We start from the raw sequence: 23,265 nt of genomic DNA on the forward strand, positions 1-23,265 counted from the left end.
GCCATCCGTGCCGAACATCGAGATACAGACTCGGCGCTTTTTTTTTTTTTGTGGAGGGTGGAGGGGGTGATGCTCTGAGCGACTGAATGGATCCACGCCATGCGCGCGTAGGAACGGACGGCCAATGTGCATGAATCACGCGCGTGGATGTGGAGGTGCGTGAGCGTACGCGCCTCCACGTCCTTCAGGTGACCTACAACCCCGTTCGTCTTTGGCGACTTTTTTCCGGCCTTTGTTTGAGTTATTGGTCTCTGGTGTCAGAATGTTTGTCTGTGCTGCACAAAAGATGTGAGGAAGCGCCATCATGTTAGAAGTATTCAAGCGTTGTGTAAAAAGTGTGAAGAATTTGTGACCATCGTTCTCAACGGTCGAGGGGTTCGTTGACGCAGTACAGTGGGTGCGGCGAGCGACTGCGTAAAAGCAAAAAAAAAAAAAAAAATGTAAACGAGCGACTTCCCCGCCGGGCTTCCTGCGACTCAAAATCCGAAGCGGCGTTGGGAACGTCAACGTTGTTGGATTCGAGCTGGTGGAGTGGCTCGGCGCCGGCTTTGACGTCATCAGCGTCCCCCTCTCCCAAGGACCGCGAAGGCGGCGCCGTCCGCCTCTGCAAGGGGGGCGCGCGCGCAAGCGTGGGTTCGCCGGTGTGCTGTCGGTGGGACTTTCCTATAAAAGAGCACACCGAGACACCAGCTGAATTCCCGGCACACGTCCGCGCCGATTCACACCGCCAACATGTCCAGAACCGACGAGGTCCACCGGATCACCGAGAACGTCTACAAGGTAAGACGCACGCACACGCACGCACACACACGCACACGCGAGCGCGTTTCATAATGATCTTTTTTCACTTTAGCACGCTTCCTTTTAGTGTACTGTCTGTATTATTGTGAGTGGCATATTTTACAGTATCATTCTGTTTCTATCTTTCTGTCTCTCTCGTGCTCTCTCTTTCTCTCTCCTAACCAAATATATCTATAATATGTGTGAGCTCTTTGCCAGTGTTGTCATTTTGTATTGATGTGCTGCTATGGCTCTCCTTGCCCACATGCCAGGGCATTGCAGTAGCTAAAATCTGCTGTTTCTTCCTTTTGTTGGAATGATGTTGAATTACAGTGTGGGCTAATTAGTATGCCGGTGTCACACTCAAGGCACGGGGGGCCAAATGTGGCCGGCCACATAATTTAGAGCGCCCACTCAAGGAAATAAAATGTGTGTATGTCAAGTCTCCTGCAAAATTGATTTTTTTTTTCCATTGGGCTAGAAAATCTCCAGAAAAAATGATTATTATTATTAGATTTTTTTTACAAACATTACAACCCCCACCAACACCACCACAAAATCCCTTCTTAGCACGACGACAGTTAAATATTTACAATAATTGTTTGGTTTGTATTTTCCATGACTTTGAATTTCAAATTCAATTTGTTACGAAAAACATCATTCACAATTGCTATGGGATCTGACTGATGAATAAATTGGACAATGGCAGCTGTTTTAAAATTGGCATCACTTCCGGGGTCAGTCGAACCCTTGTCCTAAAAAAGATGTTGGTGGCTCAGGTGAGCGCCTCACCGTTGGGAGTTGAAGGTCAACATGGCAGCACAAAGATCTCAGCTGGCTTTCTTGCCGCCTCCCGCAGCATGCCACATTTCCAACCAGGTTTTATTATTCATTCATGGAGGTAAATTCTTCCCCTTTGGAGTCAGTAAAAACCACTTCTGGCTATTTTGACACATGGCATAGCTTAGAAGTACTTGGGGCCGAGTGGGTGTTTTACTGGCGAGTGGCCGGAGCATCATGGAGACCTGGTTCAGTCACGCATGAGGCCAAAGCCCCGTGACCTTTTCCCGTTCATCTGGCTCAGAGTGAGACCTCAGTGTGCCTTCAATGATGCAAACGTGCACATTTTTCCATGCCTCACGCTGTGCGCTTGTGTGCCTCTCCGTGTGTGTAAAACGTGTGAGGAGGCTTCATGTTAATGTGAAAAATGCTCCAGTCTGCTGTTTGGTGCTTTGCTTATGTCTCTGGATGGGTGTGTGTCTGTGCCTGTGTGTGTAGGCTCACCCACTGAGTCGTGATGATGATGCTGCTCGTGCTGGTGCTGCTGATAATGATGATGATGATGGGTGTGTGGAGGGAGTTGCGTGCATTGGCGGAGGTTGTGTTGTTGTTGTTGTGACAGAAAGACAAACAGACAAACACCATCTGCGCTCCCTCACAGTGCCACTTGGAATCCCAGCATGCCGCAGCCCCCCCTCGAACACACACACACACACACACACACACACACACACACACACACACACACACACACACACACACACACACACTGCTGAGTACACTGTAGTATTAACTTAGCTGTGGTAAGATGAAAACCAATTGTCCTAACCATCATTCTGCATTAGGCTACCCCCCCCCCATTGAAACCCTCCCAGAGCCCCATCTGCACCCCCACCGGTATGCAGTAGCGCCACTTGACTGTGCAGCAATTTCAAGCCCAACATAAAGCCAACTGCTGCTCTTTATGTAAGCGCTGACTCATATCACACACACACGCACGCACACACACGCACGTACACACGCATGTGGGCACACACACACACACACACACACACACACGCATGACATTGCCCCCCCCCACAAGCCCCACCCTCCCACATCCTTGCGTAACAAAAGATTCACGCACATATCTGTTTTGTCCTACTTGTGTTCTCCTTGCGTGTCACCAGAATGATTGCGGTTTTGCTAAGACCCACAACCAGACATTCAGGAGGGACCTAGAACTACACCTAGTCCTAAAACTAAAAACAGCTGGGACAGGAACTAGTACAACAGATAGAACTAACACCAGCTTGGACTAAATCATCATAAGATCTAGGACTACTATGAGATCAAGTTCTAGAACTAGTTCTTATATCAATTTATTTATGGCAGTGTAGAAACAAATCAGGGATGGCTCCAGGATTGATGACACATAGAGGGGCTGAGAAAATAATTTACCAATATATTTTGGAAGATAGTAAAATTCTAGAGGGGCTTTACTGGAGTTACAAATATTTATGACGGCGCTGTACTTGCCCCTCACCCCAGTGTCGCACCATCCATGGAACCGATTGCTGACATATCAGTTCATTTCAATTCGGGGAGTTGATTTGAGATACAAACACGGTCACCGGATGAAGTCGTAACGCAAAGGCCGTGCTTGTGGAAGTGGAACGAGCGGGTGTTGCTATCAGCTGTTTGGCAAGTCACATGACCAACGATGACACAGTGCGCTCAACTGGACCTCAAGCAACTACCCGCGGAAAAATCATTAGCAAGTGCAGCGGGTGCTTGGTCAAGGTCGGCCACTCGCGCAACTCCTCCCACTGTGCGTGCGCGCAGGCGTGTGCGTGCATGGCCCAGTAAGACGAGATTTCGGTGCGAGTCGCACTCACTCGACAACTAACGACGACACGCGTGTTCTCGCCACAGTCCATCATGGAGCAGTTCAACCCGTGCCTGAGGAACTTCGTGGCCATGGGGAAGAGCTACGAGAAGGCGCTGACCAGTGAGTTCCGCTCACCTGTCGCCTCACGCCGTTCGCCGTCTCTTTGTCTGAACTTTCCGTCTGCCCCCTTGTCTGTCCCTTCGTCTTGGATGCGTTTGTCTTCCTCGCCACTCCATCGGACTCTTTTCATGTCATGCAGCATCACTTCGTCGGCTTCCTTTCAAGTGGGTGCGCGTGTGTTCTGTCGTCAGCGCAAAACGATCGCCACAGACGAAGCATTTTTTAACTTGATTTGAAGTGTGGAGGTTAAGACTAAAATCATCGTGTGGAAATTGTGGGCTTGTGAGCTTGGGTGTGTGTGTGTGTGGACGGCGTACGTGTGCGCACGGGTGCTTGTACAGTACCGGATGCGTGTGCGCACTGAGGACGGAGAGCGCGCACACGCCGGCAAGTGGGACAGACGTCGTCTTGAGAATTGGGAAACGGGAGCAGGAAAGCGTCAAATGGAGGACAAGACGCTCCGTAGGTCGCGCAGCCTTTGCGGGCGACGGCGCACACTTTTGGGCGCCTCGCCACGTCGGCAGCCATCGCAACTGAGAGCGGGGACAGTGACAAGCAACATATTTCCCATTTGAAGTCGACTGACGACTCGAGTGAGCCGTTAGTGTTGTGGGCATGGGTGGAGTCGCGTTCGCCCCCCCCCCCAAAAAAAAAACAAAAAACGGAACGACGCTTTCTGTTGTTTACGTATTTATTTTCCAATCATCACGTCAATTGAGCTTTCACGAAGAAGGCATTCACTGGCTTGAAAGAGGGACTCGGCACACTTGTCCGTCAAATCCAGGTTCGTAAACCAGTGCAATCATTGACGGTCGCCAGTAGATGGCGCCTTTGCGTCACTTTGGATTTGAGATCAGCACAGCTTTTGAGTGGAAGACAAAGATTAGGGTTGACTCTGGCCTTGTCACATCGATTATACGGGAGCGAACTACCAAAATGTTGGAAGTCAGACAGGTTTCGGCACCTGACACTCCAACAGATTATGTAAACGGGGATTTTTTTTTTTTTTAAACGTAATTTGATCAGGAACAGACTTGAAAGGCAATTTTTTGGGAGGAAATTCACAACAACGGCAGTCCTTGCGGACGTTTCGCAAATGCTGGCAAATTCACATCTTGCAAAACACGAAGGACAAAAACAGCAGCATAAAGTTGCTGCACTCGTGCCTCTCTGCAAGCGTGCTTACCGTCAAAACATGAGTGAGGAGATTCACCTTTTTCCGTCGGAGCTTTGCCGCATTTTCGTCTTTTTCGTGTGTCTGTGACGTTAATCTTCTTTTCTAAAATCCGGTCGCCTCGCACTCCTCCGAGCTGCCCGTCCGTCGCCTCCCATTTTGATTGACAGCTCAAGTTTTGATCGGCTACACTTTGGGAACTTTGAAAGGAGCTTTTAAAATGCTTGTGCCCAGTTCTGCTTGCCGCTTTTGCCGCTTGCTTGGCCAGCCGCAATCTTCCTGACGCCGGCACGCTTCCGCCTGCCGAAAGCCGTTTGAGCATTTAGTCAACATCCGGCATTTCCAGCTGCACGTCCATCTTGAAGGCTTTTTTTTTTTTTTCGTAGATAAGGAGAAGAAAAAAAAATCAACAAGCGTCCTTGATACCCTGTTAGACTAGAAGAACATCGCCAGGAAGATGCAGTTCGACCTGTGCGCTCAGTGGTCCTCGTCGTCGTGAACTCGTACATGGACATGCAGCCGGAGATGACGGATGTGGCCTTTTCCCATATTGCGTGTCTGCAGGTGTCACGTCCGCGGCAAAGGGTTACTTCCACGCTCTGGTGCAGATGGGCGAGGTGGCCAGCGACAGCCAAGGCGCCAAGGAGCTCGGTGAGTCCTTGCGCTGGCTGGAGCAGGGTTTCCAGACACGCTCAGGCCTTCAAACCAGGCTTTGGGTTTCAGGATAGCGTTCGGACTTCAGAGTACCCCCCGCCCCCTCAGGAACACCTAATATCACAACACCCGCAGGCGTATGTTCTTTATCCCCCGCGCAGAGTGGCTAATACTCACTCTGGGGGTTGCTGCGTGGTTGCAACTAAAGGTTGTCTTAGAAATGGATTAGCCTTTTGATTCTTTTTGTCAGTTGATTGATGAATCCGATTAAAAAAAAAAAAAAATTATTTCCACTCTCGTCTTCCGCTGGCTGCATGACCGGTTCGAGTGTAGCGCCCCTTGGTGGCCAAAGGGGGCACACCAGAAGGGACAGCACCGTCAATTCAATTGCTCGGTTAAATCAGGACCTTTGAATTCTTAACAATCGATTTAGGAGTCGACGTTTTGATGCAGTACAAAATTCACATTGTTTTGTTTTTTTTTGTAATCATTTTTTGGGGGATGCCATTTGGAATCTTTTGAATGGGGGAAGCGATCACATCATGTGAGGGATGCGTGCCTGCTCCATTCACTTTTGCTGTCATGCGTGACGCCGAATGAGTGATTGTGAATGGCGTCCGTCCCACTCGTTCCCGCCTCCTCATCCTCGTCGTGGTCGGCCCGTCTGCCTTCGCCCCCGCTCGCTCTGCAGCCGGGCGAACACGTCGCCTGCTAAAAATAGACGAGCGGAGCTCCTCTGGAGGAGGAGGGAAAGAAGACGGACGGCTGCGTGTGTCTTCCAACAGGCCGACCAAATATGGTCTTGCAGTTCCGCTTGCCCTTGTTGGCCGTATCAGGGCCCGGAAAAAATCCGCTAATCAAAGATTCGAGGGATTCGAGCGTTTGCGTGGCAAGAATAAGAATAAGAAGAGGGCTATTGCTCATCATTCCACATTTCCTGCTCTTTCTGACTGTTTCACTCGAGTTTGTGTCAAAATCTGCCTGATTGTGTTTCAGTAGTGTATGTGAGTGGGGGAAAAAATGTCTGCCATGTGTGTGAGAGTGTTTCCATAGTGGCGCTGAGAGTATTGGAGTCGTGTATTTGAGAAGTGGATGTCGTCCAGTTCTTGGCAATGTGAGCGCCATCAAACGAGTCTTTGGAGTCGCGCGTACAAGTTGGACTTGAGTGTCTCGTTGGTGTCATCGTGACGTTTGTTTTCTATTAGCTGTTGATTAGAAAGTAGGGCAGGGGAATGGGGGTTGGGGGGGGCGGATTCGTTTTCTAAAAACTTGTTTTTGTGTGTTTTTGCAATGCGCCGCATATTCAGAAGAAACAGCATGTAGGTAACGCACGCACACGCACGTGTCACGGCCCACTTTGTGTTTCATGTCACTGTGGATTCTTTGTCACCATGACGCATTTGTCCCGCGCCTCTTCTTCCTCCTCCTCCTCCTGGTTTTCCTCTTCTTCTCGCTTCCCCTTCCTCCTCTTCCACATCTTCATCTTCTCTTCTCGCATCGTCCTCCTCCTCCCTCGTCCTCCCCTCTCGCCGTCTTCCTCCGCGGCCTCCCGCATGCCTTCGCCGGCCAAAACGTCGCGTGACGGCCTTTGTGTCGTCCGCAGGGGAGGTCCTGTTCCAGATGGCCGAAGTGCACCGCCGCATTCAGATCCAGCTGGAGGAGATGGTGAGCGCGTGAACACAAACAAATCAACCCGACCGGTGACGAAATAGCACAAAAATGCACGCGTGGCCTTTAAAAGGTACTTTGAGTTCTTGTGACAGCAGTTTTTTTTTCTTTTGTTTTTTTTTCCCCCCAGTTGAAGTCGTTCCACAACGAGCTGCTGACCGAGCTGGAGAAGAAAGTGCAGATGGACGCTCGCTACCTCAACGTAAGACATTTGGCGCCGTCAGTCGCCGCTTTGCGCTCCATTTGTGCCGGCTACTTGACACCCCCCCCCGCCCATCTAGGCGGCGCTCAAGAAGTACCAGACGGAGCACAGGAGCAAAGGGGAGAGTTTGGAAAAGTGCCAGACCGAACTGAAGAAGCTGCGACGCAAAAGTCAGAGCGGAAAGACCCCCGCCAAGTACGGCGACAAGGACCTGCAGGTCAGTTGCGGCCGCGCGACGCGCCAAACGCCGACCGGTTGCCGCTCCATGTCACGGCATGTAACTTGGAAAAAGAAGATTCAACATGTATCTCGATGCATGGATGCCACGGCTCAAAAATGTCACGATTCCATTTGTCAAATCAGAACTGAGTTCCCGCTTTCAAATTGGGTTTTGTCACCCCCCCCCCAGTAGGATTTATGCAAATTTCAATATGCTAATGCATATGCAAATGATGCCGACAATGTCGCAAACCGGATGCGTCGGTGATCACGGCGGTGCCTTACATAAAACGGTGTGAGCGTGGGCCATGAGTGGCGCCGTCTCGCGCTCGAGCGCCACTCGGTGTTACGTGACACACTTCCTGTTGTGTAAGGCTGTCCGTCAGGAGACGGGAACTTTTTTTTTTTTAAATCCACATCGACGCCTCTGCTCCACGTTAGCCCATAACCGGTTTCCAATTGTCGTTTCGGTGCCAGGCAAGGTGTCCAAATGAGGACCTGAAGTTTGGGTCAGGCTCTGCAATTAAGGTTTCAAAAAAAAAGGTTTGGGTTGCAAGCCGGTGATCAGGTCCTTCAAATGAAGCTTTCGAGCATCTCATCGGCTTGCAAATGACTAACTCACTCAGTGCCAGCCTGAGAGTGAATGGTCCCCCGTCCTTTTGACTGAGCGGCGACCAGTCCGCTCTCGTGGGATCCGGTTGTTAAAAAGCGGAGGCACGTCACAAGACTTTCGTTTCCAGTTGCCAAGCATGCTGACCCACTTTGGGTCTGCGAGCGCGCGTGTGGGCGGGAGACAGTGCGATGGAGACAGGAAGTACACAAAGTCATGATGTAACACTCAAGTGTTTCCTGATCTGGGGGAGACTGCGTTGTCATGGTGACCAACTTGACGGGAAATCCTCCATCTTTGTGTGTGTGTGTGTGTGTGTGTGTGTGTGTGTCTGTCTCTTGGACCTTTCAACCAAATGTTTTTGTCGTCCCAGCAGATGAGCGGCACCATGCCAGAGGCCGGCGCCAAAACCCTGGCCGGACCTCCGCAGTTGGCGGCGCTGCGAAGCGCCGGCGGCCCGCAGGTCACGACAACTTCCCTCCCTTCAAATGTACACTTGATTAGGGACACTCGCGCACTAACTAGTCGTTAGTTAGTCAGTGAGCATCCCTAATCAATTTGCCACGAGGAAAGTTGACCGTGTTTGTCACGTGTGGCCGCAGAGGCTGATGGAAGGCGGCGCCGAACACTACCAGCAGTGGCCCGAGTCCAAAGCGGCAGCGGTGCCCCAAGGCAAGACGTCGTACTCCAACACGCTGCCCGCACGAAAAGCGGCGCCCGCCAAGAGCAAGACCTCGCTGAGTAAGTCGGGATACACATCTGCAAATTGCTGGCACTTATTAACGAGTTAAAAGAAGTTGCGGCGTAACGTGTGACGTGCGTTCGCTTTCGGCCGCCAGCGGAGCCTCGCACGCTGCCGCGCTCCAGCTCGATGGCGGCGGGCCTGGAGAAGAAGCAGCGCGGCGGGCGGACGGCGCGGGTGCGGGCCCTCTTCTCGCACGCGGCCGGTGACAACGGCACGTTGCTCAGCTTCCAGCAAGGCGACGCCGTCACGCTGCTGGTGCCCGAGGCCCGCGACGGCTGGCACTACGGCGAGAACGAGAAGACGCGCATGTGAGTGTGCCCGCCCGCCGGCGCTTCGGCTTCCGCGCCGACGACCTGCCGCTGACCTCTTGTGCTCCGCAGGCGAGGCTGGTTCCCCTTCTCGTACACGCGCGTCATTTCGGAGGACGACCCGGACACCGACGGCCGACTTCCTGTTCACAGGTAAGTCAGCCCAGCCGTGCATGTTTTGGTTGCAATTTGGACATTAGGTTTTTTTTGCCGTCTGCCATTATTAGAGCGATCGCTTTAACATTTTGGGATTTTATGGAGCGATAAGCGTCTGCAACTATGTGATGTCAATTATTTTTCATGCCATGGAACAAATCATATGGGTGTTTTGTGTCATTTGACATCATTTCAGTGTTGTGTTTCATATATTTGGTGTTTTTAAGGTCATGTGACATCACTGATGTGAGACGTCATGTGTCACATGTGCTTGTTTGTGTGCAGCCTCCATCCTTGGAGGAGCAGCAGCACCGGAAACCTTCTGGACAGAGATGCCACTTCTGCCGCCGCCGCCGCCGCCGTCACCTTCGCCGACTACCACATCCACCCGCTGGCCAGACAGCCACGCCCCTACAGCGTCACCATGCCGGGTTTCTCGCAGGTACTACATGATGCCAGGATAGCAAAACGTCACATGCGGCAATGATGTCGCAGACATGAAATTAGCTGCGATCGTAAAGACAAGTCAGACGAGTCTTGGCACAAAAAAAAAAGTTTGCCCCTATGCAGAGTTACATAAAGGCATGAGGATGGGGGAGGGGCTGGGGGCCTCAAATGCACCCAGGTGCGTAGGAGAGCTCAGTGACACACGTCAGCGGCTGACAGCGGCGCTTATGCAACGATGCTCTTGCATCACTTGGCGCCCACAGCTCAGCGCTTCACAACACTTCAACATCTGCGTGGGGAATTTCTTTGAGGGTTTCGGGTCAACCCCAGCTAGCCCTCTGGATGGATGCGGACCAAGAAACTGGTCCGCACGGGTACTTAAAATGAACATTCTGTTTGTCTGGGCCTCGACGTTTGCCTTCCGATGAGGTCATTTAGCAAGGGAGGCAGGCATTTATGAGATTATGCGAGCCACTCTCCCAGGAGAAGTCCAAAAGGTCACCAAATTTTCCGCGTCAGTGTTTGCTTGCGTTCATTTGCTGCCCTCTTGTGGTGAGTCGCGTCACTGCAGTCTGAAACCCCCGTTCTCGTGGATTGATTGATTGATGGATTGCGTTTTCCTCACATCTCTTTCCTTCCCTGTGTTTGTGTGGGCAGGCAGCGGCGGACGAGTACGATCCGGCTCCCCGTTTCGTCAGCGGGTGAGCAATTTTTTTTTTTTTTTTTTCTTCATGTCAAGCGAGCACTTTAACTTTGCTGTTTTGATCATCCAAGACCTGCACCGTTCTTTAGTCTGGCTCAACGAGCATTTACGTGACATAAGAGTCCTTTCATTTATTGTTAGTTCATCAAATCATTGCTTTGTTGATCCGAAAAAAAATGTCAAGATTCAATTAATTCTAAATATAAATATCAAGAACTGAGAATGACTCACGATCAAAGCTCAATGAACAATTTTGAATTTGACTCCCGTCACTCGGAAAGGTGCTGCACAAATACTTATTGACATTTTACTCTTTCTGTTTTCCTGTGTGTGTGTGTGTGTGTGTGTGTGTGTGTGTGTGTGTGTGTGTGTGTGTGTGTGTGTGTGTGTGTGTGTAGTACTTCCGAAGTCAAACTCATTTCCACAGTGTGAGAACAGACAGAGCGGACTGCTGATTGACAACAGGAACAGGAAGCGAGCCCACAAGAATAGGTCGTGGTGGCGGCCGGCGTCTTGGTGGGGTCGGTTCTCCGCATCAAGCGCAGGCGCAAACTTATCTTTCATACACACACACACACACACACACACACACACACACGCTCAGTTTCAGAATCTCAACAATAATCCCAATCATCCTAATCAAAGTGTATTTGTATCACCAGTGGCATTTCCACACACCTCCAGTATGTAGTGAACGGAAATATTTGTCTTCTATGAGCACTTTTGATGACATTCTGTTCACGCCGATGATATTGCCACACTCCGACGGATGACATTCTCATGTTTTGTAGATCGCTGTCATGAATATGTGTTGCTGTGTATTGACATTATGATGGACATTGACATCACGCACACTGTTATGTATCATACATTTGTGTAGCCTGTATTATAGAACACACGAATATGTACAGGATATTTATTTACATGATGACACGTGGCTGCAATATTATGTATTACGAACACTCGGCGTGAGTCGTTCCACGCCAATCAGATATTTATTTATTTATTTATTTTGCAATTCAAGGTGCCAAGCATCCCCAAGCGGCGAATGGCCTTGTGTTTCAAAAGTCTGTACGGAGGCAATGCATGCTTTGACGGCGAAGCCGCAACAGAAACATGTAACGCTGAACAGCTGGCATCAGCTTCAACAAATATATCAATAAAAAAATGAAATAAAATATTACAAATGTATACAAGATGTTCTCCTGACACCCAGGCCCGCTTGTCCTCAGCTTGGAACGAACTTCACAACTTCAACTCAAATGTGTTTCAAACATTTCTCTGTTCTGCAGTCCAGATCGAAGCCCAAGTGCGATTGTTTAGGACAACAAAAGCTCGCTTTTGGGGAAAAAAAAAAAACTCAAAAGCTTGCGCAATCATCATTGAGCAGAAAACAACGCAAGCGTGAAGATCGCAAATTGCAAAATAACTTGTTTTGATCCGATGGGATATCGATGTACAATGATGTGGAATAAATATCCCTTTGGGAGAAGCGTATCTCATTTCAATCATTTTAATCTTGCGTTTTTAATTGAAAGTGCTCACTGTAAAATACTTGATCTTAAAACAGATGGAGTTCTGGAGCGGCTGTGTTTGGGTTTCGAAGTGTGTCAATTCAATTGTGGCTGCCAGTCCAAAGGAATCCATTCTTTCTCCACAGACTTCCTATCAAAGTGTGCCGACTCCCCCCACTTTCCTCCAAAAGCCTTTTGACTTGAATGACCCCCGCAGAGGTCGCCATCTGCCAGTTTGTGATGTGCAGCTGGCCAGAAAACCCTCATCATCATCATCATCATCACGACCACCCGACATACACCGTGCATCTCTGATGAATGAAAACACGAAATCGGCAAAACAATTCCAAAACAACATTCAAAAACTCCCCCTTTCAGCAGGGCTGGCAGACTTTTGTCCCGAGGGCCCACATTTCATTTCGCAAATGGACAAGTGGGGGGCAGCTTGTTTACGGATGGTCAGGAAAAAATACAAATACAGAATATTTTATTTTAATACTATACTAATAGTTCGATTTTTTTCAACTGAATTTGTCTAGTTACATTTCATTTACTCAAATTATTGACTGATATATTGGTTTTATACGTGATGCCATTTTCCATGAAAATAAAATAATTCCTGAAATTTGTACATATTTACTTTTACATGCAAGGGACAAAACTATCACCTTTTCCGATTTTTATTTTTTTTAATATTTTATTTTTTGGGGTGAGAAGACGTTTGTCTGAGCCGTCACGCCTCCGGAGTCAGATATGGACACAACCAAACCCCTCGTAGTTCACGCCTACTTTACGAGTCATCAGCCAATCAGAGCCAAGAAGAGGAGCCGGGATATCAAGCACTAGCCAATAGGCTAACGGAAAAGGCGGAACTAATGGACGATTCGTGACGACGAGATGTTGACTTTGAATGTTTGGTGGTTTTCGCTCTTCCCTGGTGCCAGTTGACTGACGGAGTGCGTAAATTCTCCCGTTAAGTGGACGTTGGCATTCCCCGTTCGTCGGAGAGTTTCTTCAGTGATGCGGCTCTTCACACGCTAAAGTATGTTTGTGTCTACGTTTTTCGGCGTGTAGGACGCGAGCGAGCGTTAGCTTGCGCCGTCGGAGCTTTAGCTTGTACTCTGTTGGCCTTTTTTTTTTTCTCCACATTTTGGAGCAAAAAACATGAAAAATGTTGAGCTGCAATCTGGCGTGAGTTTGTGTGCCACTCAAATCTCTTCTCGTGTTCGGCACTTCGCGTCGTCGCGTGGTCGTCGTGGGGAGCATTTTGCCATTTAGCATCATACTGACTGACTGACTGACTATTGATTTTGTTGTTATTTTTATTGTTTTTTGACCACGTTACTTATGCATTTCGCGACGTTCCGCTTCCACGTTGTATTTACTGTGATTGCTTTGCAATTTTGTCGCAGTTGAACTGGATTATTTGATGAGCTTGGTATCCACCTGCTGCAATCAAGCCTCGTTACTCGCGGTGGTGAGCGGTCAAGACCCGCTACAAATAGTTGAAAAAAATGTCGGGTTGGCATGTCCAGCTCCAGGCCTGGAGGGCCGCTGTCCTCCCTGTTTTCCATCTCTCAGCCAGTTCCGAAGCAGCATTAGAAAGATGCCTGATATATCTGATGTAAATCACCTTTCAGCCTTTAAAGGAGTTCGTTTAGCCGTCAACATTGTAGAAGGACCTGTGGCTGAAGCCTTTCAGGACCTGTATTTGCCACCTCAATTTGTTTTTTTTTTTTTGTGGGAAGGACCACGGAAGAAAAAAAAACATTTTCCACAGCACCTCAGAGGTTGGGAATGAGCGGTGGATATCATTCACTTGGTTATGTGCAATTTGCCTGGTTAGCTGCACGCAAACACGGCTCAAGTTTTCTTTGAGCAGAATGCAAAGGCGGTTTCTGTTGTTTGTAGTCATGGTCATGTGAGTCGCTTTGTTGTGATCAAATGAGCCGTGGTCTTATGCATAGGTGTCAAGTGAAGGATGCACGCCACGCGAAGCCCCTCGTCCATCTCGGCCACCCCGCCGGGGGACGTCCTGGACCTCAGCTTGTCCGGCTCGCGGCTCTCTTTCTCCAAGAGACCCGGCGGCGGTGCCGGCATGTTGCCCGCCGGCAAGTTCTTGGCCCGCTCGGTGTCTGTGTCGGCGCCGTGCGAGGCCCGAGGCAAGCGCAACACCCTGGTGAGGAGGAGCCGCCGCTGCGCATTGAAAACTTGCGCCATTGGTCTGGGGAAAACGTGCGTCTATCTTCGCAGGGCGACGGCGTGGGAAGTCCTCGCTCAGTCAAGAACCTGCGGCGCTCCAACAGCACCACGCACGTCAGCCAGCAAGCACACTTTGCGCTCAGGTACCATAGTGAGCTCACTTGACACACACGCACACACACTTTTTGTGTGTGTGTAGTATAATAACAAAAAGTGTGGGTGGGGGGGGGGGGGTTAAGACCTTCGGGTCAGGTTACCCTCACCCCACCCGGTGGAGCCAGTACGAGAAGAAAAGTGTGCGCTCTTTGCGCCTATTGTCCGGCATCTGTTCAGACCAGACCTAAATGCTGAAGTGGCCTTGTGTTTGGCTAGCCGCGTTTTCAACACCTCCCCCGAAATATCCTCGGTGCAGAGCTGCTGACCATAAGCCCGAGGCTAAAAACGCAATGCAACGTAACACGACATTGATAAGGACTGGGAAAAGTGTGACTCACATTTAAATGATGTGTTCCAAATCGACTTTTTAAAAATGTTACTTATTTTTTATGTACAACATAGAATGAGTGTGTATTTGCATCCGTGTTACTTTTGCTCCTCTCAGTCCGGACCACCACAGCGGCGACTACCTGACCGTGTTAAACAGTGGCGCCGACGGCCGAAAGAAACCGGACGGGACCACCTGGAACGTCTTGGTATATATATATATATATATATATATATATTATATTTTTTTTTCAGGACGAGCAACCTCGGGCACCCGCCGCGCTCCCCGTTGGCCGTAGCAGTGCTGGCGCAGACTCACCCAGCGGCATGAAGAGACGAGACCCCGCCGCATCATTCACTGCCAACAACAGGTTCCGTTCACTTCACGACGCTCTTCCGAAAGTTGTGCCAAGCGACGGTTAACTGGAGACGCTTTCCAAAGCCTTCCATTGATGTCAAATGCTCAAGACAATTTCAAGAGCCTGCAATGTCCACTTTAAAGATTTTTTTTATATCTATGTATTTTATTTTTTACATTTTGTTTACAAAATCTTAAATGGTAGAATTATTTAAATAAAAAAAAGCTTTTCTATTCTTCCAAAAATATTATTTTTAATTCTCACTGCTATTGTCACAAAATCAATTTGTATGGAAGAAAACAAGTATTCTTCCCTTGGGATCCTAACGCCTGTTCTCGGTCAGGAGCAACAAGGGCGCCGTGGGCAACGCCGTCACCACCATCTTGCACAACAACCACGGCGACAAGCCGCTGACGCCCAAAAGCTCCAACCAGAGGCCTCCCTTCAAGTACGTCCTTCCGCCCACCTTCCAGCTCGTCCGCGACGGCCTCTGCGATTGCCGCGGCTTTTTCTTTCAGCAACCTCCTGAAGGCCAGCGCCAACGACGACGTCTCTCTGGAGAACAGCTCGCTCACCAAGTCCCAGAAGAACTTTTCCTCCACCTCATCCAACAACAAAAGTCCGGTTCCGCGCGCCAGCCCACCCCCGCAGCGCTGCAACCAAGTCTCTGAGGAGGAGGCCGAAAGGTTTTGCCATGCATCTAAAAGTAGTTATGTAGGATTTCAAAGTCCCCAGTTCATTGCTTTGGCTTGAGCACAAAAAATGGCTAATATTGGAGAAAAAAAAAGTTTCCAAAAATACATATGTGTAAAAGTCCACGGTCACTTTATCTATAGCGAAATCTAAATATGCGACCGTTGATGGTGTTCTTCCAAGTGCTAAAGTGCGCCGAACCTTGCAGATACATCCAGCAGGTCAACCAGGCGGCCGTCACCATCCAGCGCTGGTTCAGGCGACATGCCAGGCGGCGCCGCGCCAACCGGGTGGCACTGCGACGCATCCTGGACAGCAAAAGAAAGGTCTGCGGTGCTCTGCAAAGCCATTTTTGTTTTTTTGCAATATCCTACGAGTGCGCCGGATGTGAACAACAAGGATCACTGTGGTCGCAGGAGTGGCAGGAGAGAGCCGAGGCCGAGAGTCACCTGGAGATGCCTCGAGACGACCGCAAGCTGATTCGGGAAGAAAAAGCTCGCCAGGCGCGCCTTGCCGCTATCCAGGTAAGTGATCACCAGAGTGTCTCTGCATTAAAAACAAATTTTTGATTGCTTTTTTCTTTTGTACTTTAACTGTAATGGATGCACCAATTGTCGATGATTTTGAATAGCCAGAAATCCATTCGGCAATTATTTAATGACATTAAAGAATTAAAGGTTTGTAGGCCATGGCTGCATTTGAAATATTTTATTTATAAAGGACGTACACTATATATATCGAAATGGTGAATTTAATTGGAGCTAGTTAGCCACTATTTAATGAGAGAATTGTTTTCATTTTGTTTAAATAAGAAAAGGCCTTGCCTCAATGTCTCCCTCTTGTGGTCATTATAGGAGCTGCAGCAGAAAAGAGCCCAGCATCATCCTCCTCAAGCTCCTCAACTTCAGGGCCCAGAGGCAGACGTAGAGAACCGCAGGGCGAGCGGCATGGCGCCAGGCAAGAAGCCAGCCAAGATTTTGCCGAGTAGCGCATCGCCAACCAACACCGCCAGCGTGTCGCCAACACACGCCAAAGCCAACAACACAGGTGCGTGTGTAACGTGTGCCAGTTTAAGACTCGTGTGAGCGCATTTATGTCCATGCGTGTGTGTGATGTCCCTGGCACTCATTCAGCACATGCCCACATGCATGTGCCTTTGTGTCACAGACTTCCACGCAAACGTGGCAGCCGACTTGAGCGAAGTGAGCTTCAGGGTGGTTTCTCCGGCGTTGACCAATCACAGAGCCTCGCCGTGCGCGCAGGTCTCCAGTCTCCTCCCTTTCCGAGCGCCTTTGCGGGTCTGCTGTTCTTCTCATCTATTTTTTTTAATTTATTTTTTTGTCCCTGTAGGAGCGCAACGGCGTCGCAGAGGAAGATGATGGCGACGACGGGGAATCGATACGTCAAGCGACACCTGGTTTGTCTCGCCTGGCGGTCCCCGAGCCCAAGCTTTGTGATGTACGTGCAGGTTTATGCCAGCCGTGGGGGGAAAAAATACCAAACAAATCTCGGCCTGTAATATTTGTGGTGCATGTACCCCCGGAAAACTGACTGGTGCGATGCCGCCCCCTGTTGGTGGTGTTGTGTAGGATCTGCAGCCGCCAGCCCAGGGCAAGCCGGAAAGCGGCAGGCCAAGCTCCAGCGCCAGGCTTCCCCTGAGCGCCAGAAGTCCTCCTTCGCCCAGGAATGTCAGCCCCGTGTCAGCGGCAGATGTCAAGGCCAAGAATGCGCCATTTGGCCGCCGCCTTCCGGCCGAATTTGCCGAACTGTCCTGTTTCCGGGCCGTTTCCCCCTCCTTGTCCAGTCGCGGCGGTTCTCGGTGTTCTCAGGTGATCGGCCACGTCGCTCTCCCGGGGATGGATATATTGGAGCGTATGCGCAAACCCTTAGATATGCGGAGCCCTTGATCATTATATTTGTCTGTTGTAGGGTTTTTTTTTCCAACTATGTTTTGACTGTCCTGTAATTCCCCGTGCTCCAGGAGCATCCTCGCAGGCGTTTGAGCGGCGAGGATCGATCCTGCGCGGCGTCCAAGTCCACCCTCAACGACCTGCTGGACACCATCAAGCTGCTGGAGGAGGAACCCGAGCATTTTTCCGAGCCTAAATGTTACAACAAAGACAAATACGCCTGGCTCGACCCGGTGAGAGCGCGTCATGATGGAAAATTGACTTTTGAATGGCCCGTGCCGTCAAACTTTATTTCCTTTTAAAGGACGGTGATGCGGATTCGCTGACGGCCGACAACCTGGAGCGTCACATCCAGCTCAGCCTGCCGCCGCCGCTGCCGCCGGACGGAGACGGAGCGGCGCTGCTGTCGGAGGCCAAGCTGCAGAGCATCATGAACTTCCTGGATGAGATGGAGAAGTCGGAGCAGGAGCGTCCGCGTTCCACCGCCTCGCACAGAGAAGTCAGTCAGTCTGAGGCTGCCTGCCCCCAAGTAGCCATTCCGTTTTTGCTGCTCTCCATCTTGTGTGCATTTTTTAAAAATACATTTTTATATCTCATTATTCTGCCAATGGCAGCATTAATTTTGTTAGTTAAAAATCCCAATCCGGTAATGCTAGCATTGCTCTTGGCATGTCGTCAGGCAGCATTTTTGGAGGAGGAGGTGGCGCCCGCGTTGGACCCTGCCTCGGCCACCGCCGCCCAAGTGTCGGGATCCATCATGAGGATCAAGATGGAGCTGGAGGAGAAGAAGCGCCTGGTGGAAATGCTGCAGAACGCACTGGTAACAATACGACAGCCCCCACCCCCCTCCCCCCCTCGGCTTATGGCCTGTCAAAGCGTTGACGTTTTCGTTGCTGTCCCGGTCAGGCCCAGCAGAGGGAGCTGACGGTGCAGCACGTGAAGGAGACGGAGAAGGAGCTGAGCCGAAACCTGCAGCTGCAGAGGGACCAATACGAAGCCACGGTGCAGAGACACCTCACCTTTATAGACCAGGTGGGCATGTTGCACAACCGCCAGCGACCTAAACGGCAACGTGAAGATTTCCCAAAAAGTCTGGCCATTTCAACAAGGCAAAAAGATCCTTGAAAATACCATGATGGGTTCTGGAGAAATATCTGTTTAAAAAAAAATAATAATAATAATAATGATCTTTCTGCGTTCACGCTAACATGTGTCTCCCGCTCCGTCCTCAGCTGATCGGCGACAAAAAAGCTCTGAGCGAACGATGCGAGGGCGCCATCGCCGAGCTCAAGCTGGTGGACCACAAGTACACCAAGAAGATCTCCCAGATGCAGGAGCAGCATGAAATGGTGACCGCCGCCTCACCTTCGCCTTCTGGCTTCCGTAGCCTTCCCGCCCACACACTCGTGCGCACTTTGTCCTCACTCGTGAGGCACTTCAGCACACTATTAAATGCTCAAACGGCTTCCCATAAAGCCACTTGAGCATCCAGGGCGATTTCCGACTCCAATTATCTTGCAAACCTGCTTAGAAGGTCATCAAAGATTTCTCAAGGAAATTCACTATTTAATTAATTTTTTAAAATAACATCTGGCTTCTGCTGCACGTCTGTCTTTCTTTGCTTAAACGACGTCTTCTTCTTCCTCCTTGTCATCGCCGTTGCCGCCGGCGCCGCCGCTGAGGCCGCTTCTCCTTCCCCGCGTCAGGTTTGGCAAATCCTGGGTCCGCTGTGCGAGGTAACGCTTGCCACTCCACCTCCGCCGTACTCCTCCGCTTCCACGCCGCCATCTTTTCTCTTTTTCCCTTCACTCGTTTGTGCAGCGCACTGTCCGTCCTGCCGGATGCTCACTGTCCGTGTGAGTCCTCATCATCCTCATCACGACCACCTTGGCCAAGTCTTCATCCTCGCGCTGCTCCTCGCATTTCTTGTTGCATGTTACGCACACTCGACACCAGCTGACCGTCCTCCTTCTGGGAGCTGCAAGTGACATTGTCTTCCTCTTTTACCTCCTACTCTTCTCTTCACCCCTCCCTGCTTCTGCTTCCTTACATCCATCCTGCTGCTCCTCCTCCGTATATTCCCCCATTTTTTTCCTTGTCCTTTTTGATTTCTCTGGCATCTCCTCCTTCCCTCCTAATCTTCTCCTTCCTCCTTATCCTGCTTCTTGCCCCCTGACAGGAGATCAAGAAGCTGAAGGAGCTGATGAGTGTCACGGAGAAGATCCGGCGGGAGAAATGGATTGATGAGAAAACCAAGAAGATCAAAGAGATCACAGTCAAAGGTAAAACCGACGTGCGCCTCCCTGCCTGCCCCCGTATTTGTCCCTTGCCTATTATTTCTCATCCTCGGCTTCCTTCTCCTCCTGCTGGCCAGGCTTGGAGCCCGACATCCAGAAGCTGATCTCCAAGCACAAGCAGGAGCTGAAGAAGCTGCGCACGCTCCACGAGGCCGAGCTGCTGCACGCGCACGAGCAGGGGGCCGAGCGCTGCGCTCGACAGTGCGAGGAGCTGCGGAGGCAGCTGGAGAACGAGAAGGAGGAGCAGTGCCGCAGGGAGCGAGACTTGGCCCGCCGCAAGTTTGAGAAGCAGCTCCAGGAGGAGGAGCTCTCCCTGCAGCAGCACAGAAAGCGCATCCACAAGGAGGTGGCCGACGAGAAGGAGCGGTTGGCGCAGCTGGCAGCCAGGTACGACCTGAGCGCGGGTGGCCGGCGGGTTGAAACAGAGGCGGCTGCTTTCAAAGACCTTCGCCGTCCTTCCGTCGTGTGCAGGCAGCACTCGGAGATGGAGGAGTTGCGTCGGCGCATGGAAGAGAACTCCTGCATGGCCGGACGAGTTTTCAGGGAGGAGCTGGACAAAACCAGAGAGGAGCAGGAAAGGAGACACCAGGTGGGGGATCATCAGCTTCCACCAGATTTTAAATTTTTTTTATTTATTATTTTTTTTAAAGCTCTTCAAAACACATTCTCACGACATTACCCGTTTGGTAGTGACACACAGTCAGGTGGTTAATGCAACTGACAAGCTGTTGTCAATCACCCGACTTGCTACCTTGACACCAATGACTGTTTTTGCATTAGAGGGGATTTGGCGCCGCCTTGTGGCCACTTGGCACATTTTATCGAGCGCACAAAAAATTGAGTTAGAAACGCATCATACAAGTGGAAGCGAATTTGAGCATTTCGCATGTACCGGTACTTGATTGTGTCCTCAGGCGGAGCTGACGAAGCTGCAGGAGCGTTTTGACCAGGAAAAGATGAGCTGGGAGGAGGAATACAGGAAGAAACAGGTGAGACGGACGGACGGTCGGAAGCAGCGCCCATCTGGACCGCCGCGCTGGCCCATGCACGTGAAATGCGACGGTGCACCGCTTGCCGATGACACGTTTTGGCGCTTAGGAGGCGGGGCTCCTGAGACACGAGCGCCAGCTGCGAGAGGAGCTGCGGCAGGAGCGCGACAAGGAGATCCAGCTCGCCATCTGGACGCTGGAGGAGGAGACCAGCAAGGACAAGGAGGAGAGCGAACGGGCCGCACAAAACAGGTAGCCATGTTACGGGATTTCCGCTTGCAGCCATGATCTTATTGCGAGCGGCGTACGTCAGCCGTTTGCCAGACATGCTGAGAATGTTTTTTGTTGGTCAGGGTGAATCGCGTGCGGGAGGCGTACGAGGTGGAGCTGAAGGAGTTGGAGCGTTCCCTGAGGGAGTCCCTGGACAAGCAGCAGGAGCTGAGGAAACATCACATGGACGCGGTGCAACAAGTCGACGCGCTCAAGGATGCGCTGCGCCGCAAGGAGGAAGACCTGCTCATCGTCACGCAGGTGAGAAATGACATCGCGTCGCCTCGTGTGGCATGCCAGAACATTTTGTGACATGTTGACGATATCATGCGGCATATGAATTCACACGACGTTGCGTGACATCACACGTCGTCGCTCGCCACCGCGGCTCAGCCTTTTGTTTTTGCGCCACGTTGGTGTGTTGAGAACCGGGACCAACTCCTGGAGGAGCGCCACGGGCTGGCCTCGGTGATCCAGCAGGAGTTCGACGCGCGCCTGCTGCTGGCCGAGGAGGAGGCGCAGAGGGCCAGGGTGGAGGCGGAGGAGGTGCGCGTCACGCTGCAGGCGGAGGTGGACAGGATCAGCAAGGAGAAGGAAGACGAGCTCCACGAAGTGCACCAGCGGTAGGCAACCTAAGTCTTTGCTTGTGTTGAGAATCTCTGCCACGGGCCCACTTCCGTTGCGATGCTCACGGATGGCATCACCTTCAGAGTCAAGGCGGCCATCTTGAAGAAAGACGAGGCGGTCAACGCTCTGCGGAGGCAGCACGAGGTGAGTGGCGTGAGCAGGACGCCATCTGCCGTTTGGCTGACGGCGGGCGGGAGTCAAACGCCGTCCCTTTGCTGTCGTCCGATAGGCTGCTCTGAAGAGGGCGGAGCACCTGGAGGCCTTGTGGGAGGAGCAAAGGAGGCAGCTGATGGAGAAATGACCTCAAGACCGCACTCTGAAGTACTCACTCGCACCTTCACATGAACGTTTCTAGTGTGTTGTGGGTCTTTTTTTTTTTTTTCCTTAAATGGACATCATGGAAAGAAACCAGACATGCTCCTTTTCCATGTTTTTCATGCAGCAGGTAAATCCACTTGTTGCGGATCATCTCACCGCTTTGCCGTTTTGTGCCGATGACTGACATTGATGTCAAACTGCCTTCAGGTTCGCATTGCGAACGTCACCGCTGGCCTCTTTTCTGTTTGGTCACCTGACCTTTGAAATGCGAGCCCAAGGGCACTTTGACCTCAATTTCAGTTGAAAGTGGAGGGTAGTGGAAGGCCAAAATGGCCGCCACCTGAGTTGGATGAAAATCGTGCTGCTTGATTCTTATTCCACAAAGGCAATTTTCATCAGAATACCATGTTTGGACTCGGTGTAACGGAAGGTGACCTGAAGTCGTATCTGTGAACTCACAAGTGACAGGAAGGATCAGCTCGAACAAACTGAACCCCCTTTCACACCCCCACACCACTTTCTGGCCCCTCCCACGACGGAGCAAGAATGTCTCAATGATCCTCAGATCTTTTCCAGATGTTTCTGTGACCAGCCCGGGCAGGCCTGCACCACTTAGGGTTGGGTGGAGCCGGGTTGTGTAATTTATAGTGACTCGTGTTTTGTTTCTGGGAAGCGGGCAGGAAAGTCTGTCGGATGTTCTCAAGAGAAAAAGAAGAAGAAGAGGACGTGTCAGGGTGGGCGATGTGTTTTGAGGTGGCCTGATTGCAGTGTGGATGCGCCAGCATGCACCGAGAACAATGTTCAGGAGGGGAAAAAAAGTTGGGGGGAGGGGTGCTCCCAGAGCACGTCAAGTCACGTGACCAAAACGAAGGACTAAACGGAAAAATGAAGGAAACCCGTGCTGATGTATCCATTTTCATTCCCTATTTATTGTGGTGGAAAAAGCTTTTGGACCTCCGGGGGGGCGAAATAACTTTTTTTTTTCTTTTTTTCAAAATGTGTTCAAGTAAAATCCATTGATACTTTTTCTACTCTGTCAAGTTATCAGATGTCTTGTACATAATAGAATATATGTACCACCCTTTTATTCCAGTGAAATGTGCTCAACAATAAATGTTAGCGAGACGAATGTCACGCTGTCCGTTCACAAGCCTGGGTCTGTTCTTA

At 50.7% G+C, this 23,265-nt stretch overlaps 2 protein-coding genes and 1 long non-coding RNA gene across 8 annotated transcripts; 2 read left to right on the forward strand and 1 right to left on the reverse strand.

The window, feature by feature from the left end:
- Positions 1–50: 50 nt before the first annotated feature.
- LOC109518634 (uncharacterized) lies at positions 51–3,681 on the reverse strand. The gene is made up of 2 exons (XR_002168792.1): positions 3,566–3,681; positions 51–663 (listed from the first exon to the last, which is right to left on the reverse strand). It is a non-coding gene; the product is annotated as an uncharacterized LOC109518634 (long non-coding RNA).
- Positions 659–11,933, forward strand: baiap2b (BAR/IMD domain containing adaptor protein 2b). 5 transcript variants are annotated; one of them, XM_019874594.1, is made up of 14 exons: positions 659–780; positions 3,475–3,550; positions 5,289–5,375; positions 6,686–6,697; positions 6,982–7,043; positions 7,177–7,248; positions 7,328–7,465; positions 8,451–8,540; positions 8,680–8,818; positions 8,917–9,130; positions 9,203–9,283; positions 9,572–9,728; positions 10,391–10,434; positions 10,835–11,933. In XM_019874594.1, the coding sequence occupies exons 1-14, from the start codon at positions 733–735 to the stop codon at positions 10,866–10,868; spliced, it is 1,254 nt and encodes a 417-aa protein (XP_019730153.1). In that variant the 5' UTR covers positions 659–732; the 3' UTR covers positions 10,869–11,933. The 5 variants fall into 5 exon arrangements, with proteins under 5 accessions (XP_019730153.1, XP_019730154.1, XP_019730155.1 ...); XM_019874595.1 differs by having other exon boundaries at positions 8,454–8,540; XM_019874596.1 differs by lacking the exon at positions 6,686–6,697.
- An 881-nt stretch (positions 11,934–12,814) lies between these two features.
- Positions 12,815–23,249, forward strand: cep131 (centrosomal protein 131). 2 transcript variants are annotated; one of them, XM_019874528.1, is made up of 28 exons: positions 12,815–12,992; positions 13,918–14,129; positions 14,204–14,295; positions 14,754–14,844; positions 14,891–15,006; positions 15,338–15,442; positions 15,513–15,680; positions 15,896–16,013; positions 16,104–16,211; positions 16,542–16,734; positions 16,855–16,949; positions 17,038–17,145; positions 17,277–17,516; positions 17,669–17,830; positions 17,902–18,096; positions 18,277–18,417; positions 18,504–18,629; positions 18,830–18,946; positions 19,304–19,333; positions 19,777–19,879; positions 19,972–20,281; positions 20,366–20,483; positions 20,809–20,883; positions 20,993–21,135; positions 21,237–21,414; positions 21,580–21,776; positions 21,864–21,924; positions 22,010–23,249. In XM_019874528.1, the coding sequence occupies exons 2-28, from the start codon at positions 13,932–13,934 to the stop codon at positions 22,079–22,081; spliced, it is 3,660 nt and encodes a 1,219-aa protein (XP_019730087.1). In that variant the 5' UTR covers positions 12,815–12,992; positions 13,918–13,931; the 3' UTR covers positions 22,082–23,249. The 2 variants fall into 2 exon arrangements, with proteins under 2 accessions (XP_019730087.1, XP_019730088.1); XM_019874529.1 differs by lacking the exon at positions 19,304–19,333.
- Positions 23,250–23,265: the final 16 nt, after the last annotated feature.

The sequence above is a fragment of the Hippocampus comes genome, unplaced genomic scaffold, assembly GCF_001891065.2.
Source record: "Hippocampus comes isolate QL1 unplaced genomic scaffold, H_comes_QL1_v1.1 scaffold279, whole genome shotgun sequence".
NCBI classification, from domain to species: Eukaryota; Metazoa; Chordata; class Actinopteri; order Syngnathiformes; family Syngnathidae; genus Hippocampus; species Hippocampus comes.

Coding starts and splice junctions, on each gene's coding strand:
- baiap2b (XM_019874594.1), top strand. CDS start 733: ATGTCCAGAACCGACGAGGTCCACCGGATCACCGAGAACGTCTACAAG. Junction 781..3,474: donor TCACCGAGAACGTCTACAAG/GTAAGACGCACG, acceptor TTCTCGCCACAG/TCCATCATGGAGCAGTTCAA. Junction 3,551..5,288: donor CTACGAGAAGGCGCTGACCA/GTGAGTTCCGCT, acceptor GCGTGTCTGCAG/GTGTCACGTCCGCGGCAAAG.
- cep131 (XM_019874528.1), top strand. CDS start 13,932: ATGCACGCCACGCGAAGCCCCTCGTCCATCTCGGCCACCCCGCCGGGG. Junction 20,484..20,808: donor AGCAGGAAAGGAGACACCAG/GTGGGGGATCAT, acceptor TTGTGTCCTCAG/GCGGAGCTGACGAAGCTGCA. Junction 20,884..20,992: donor AGGAATACAGGAAGAAACAG/GTGAGACGGACG, acceptor TTTGGCGCTTAG/GAGGCGGGGCTCCTGAGACA.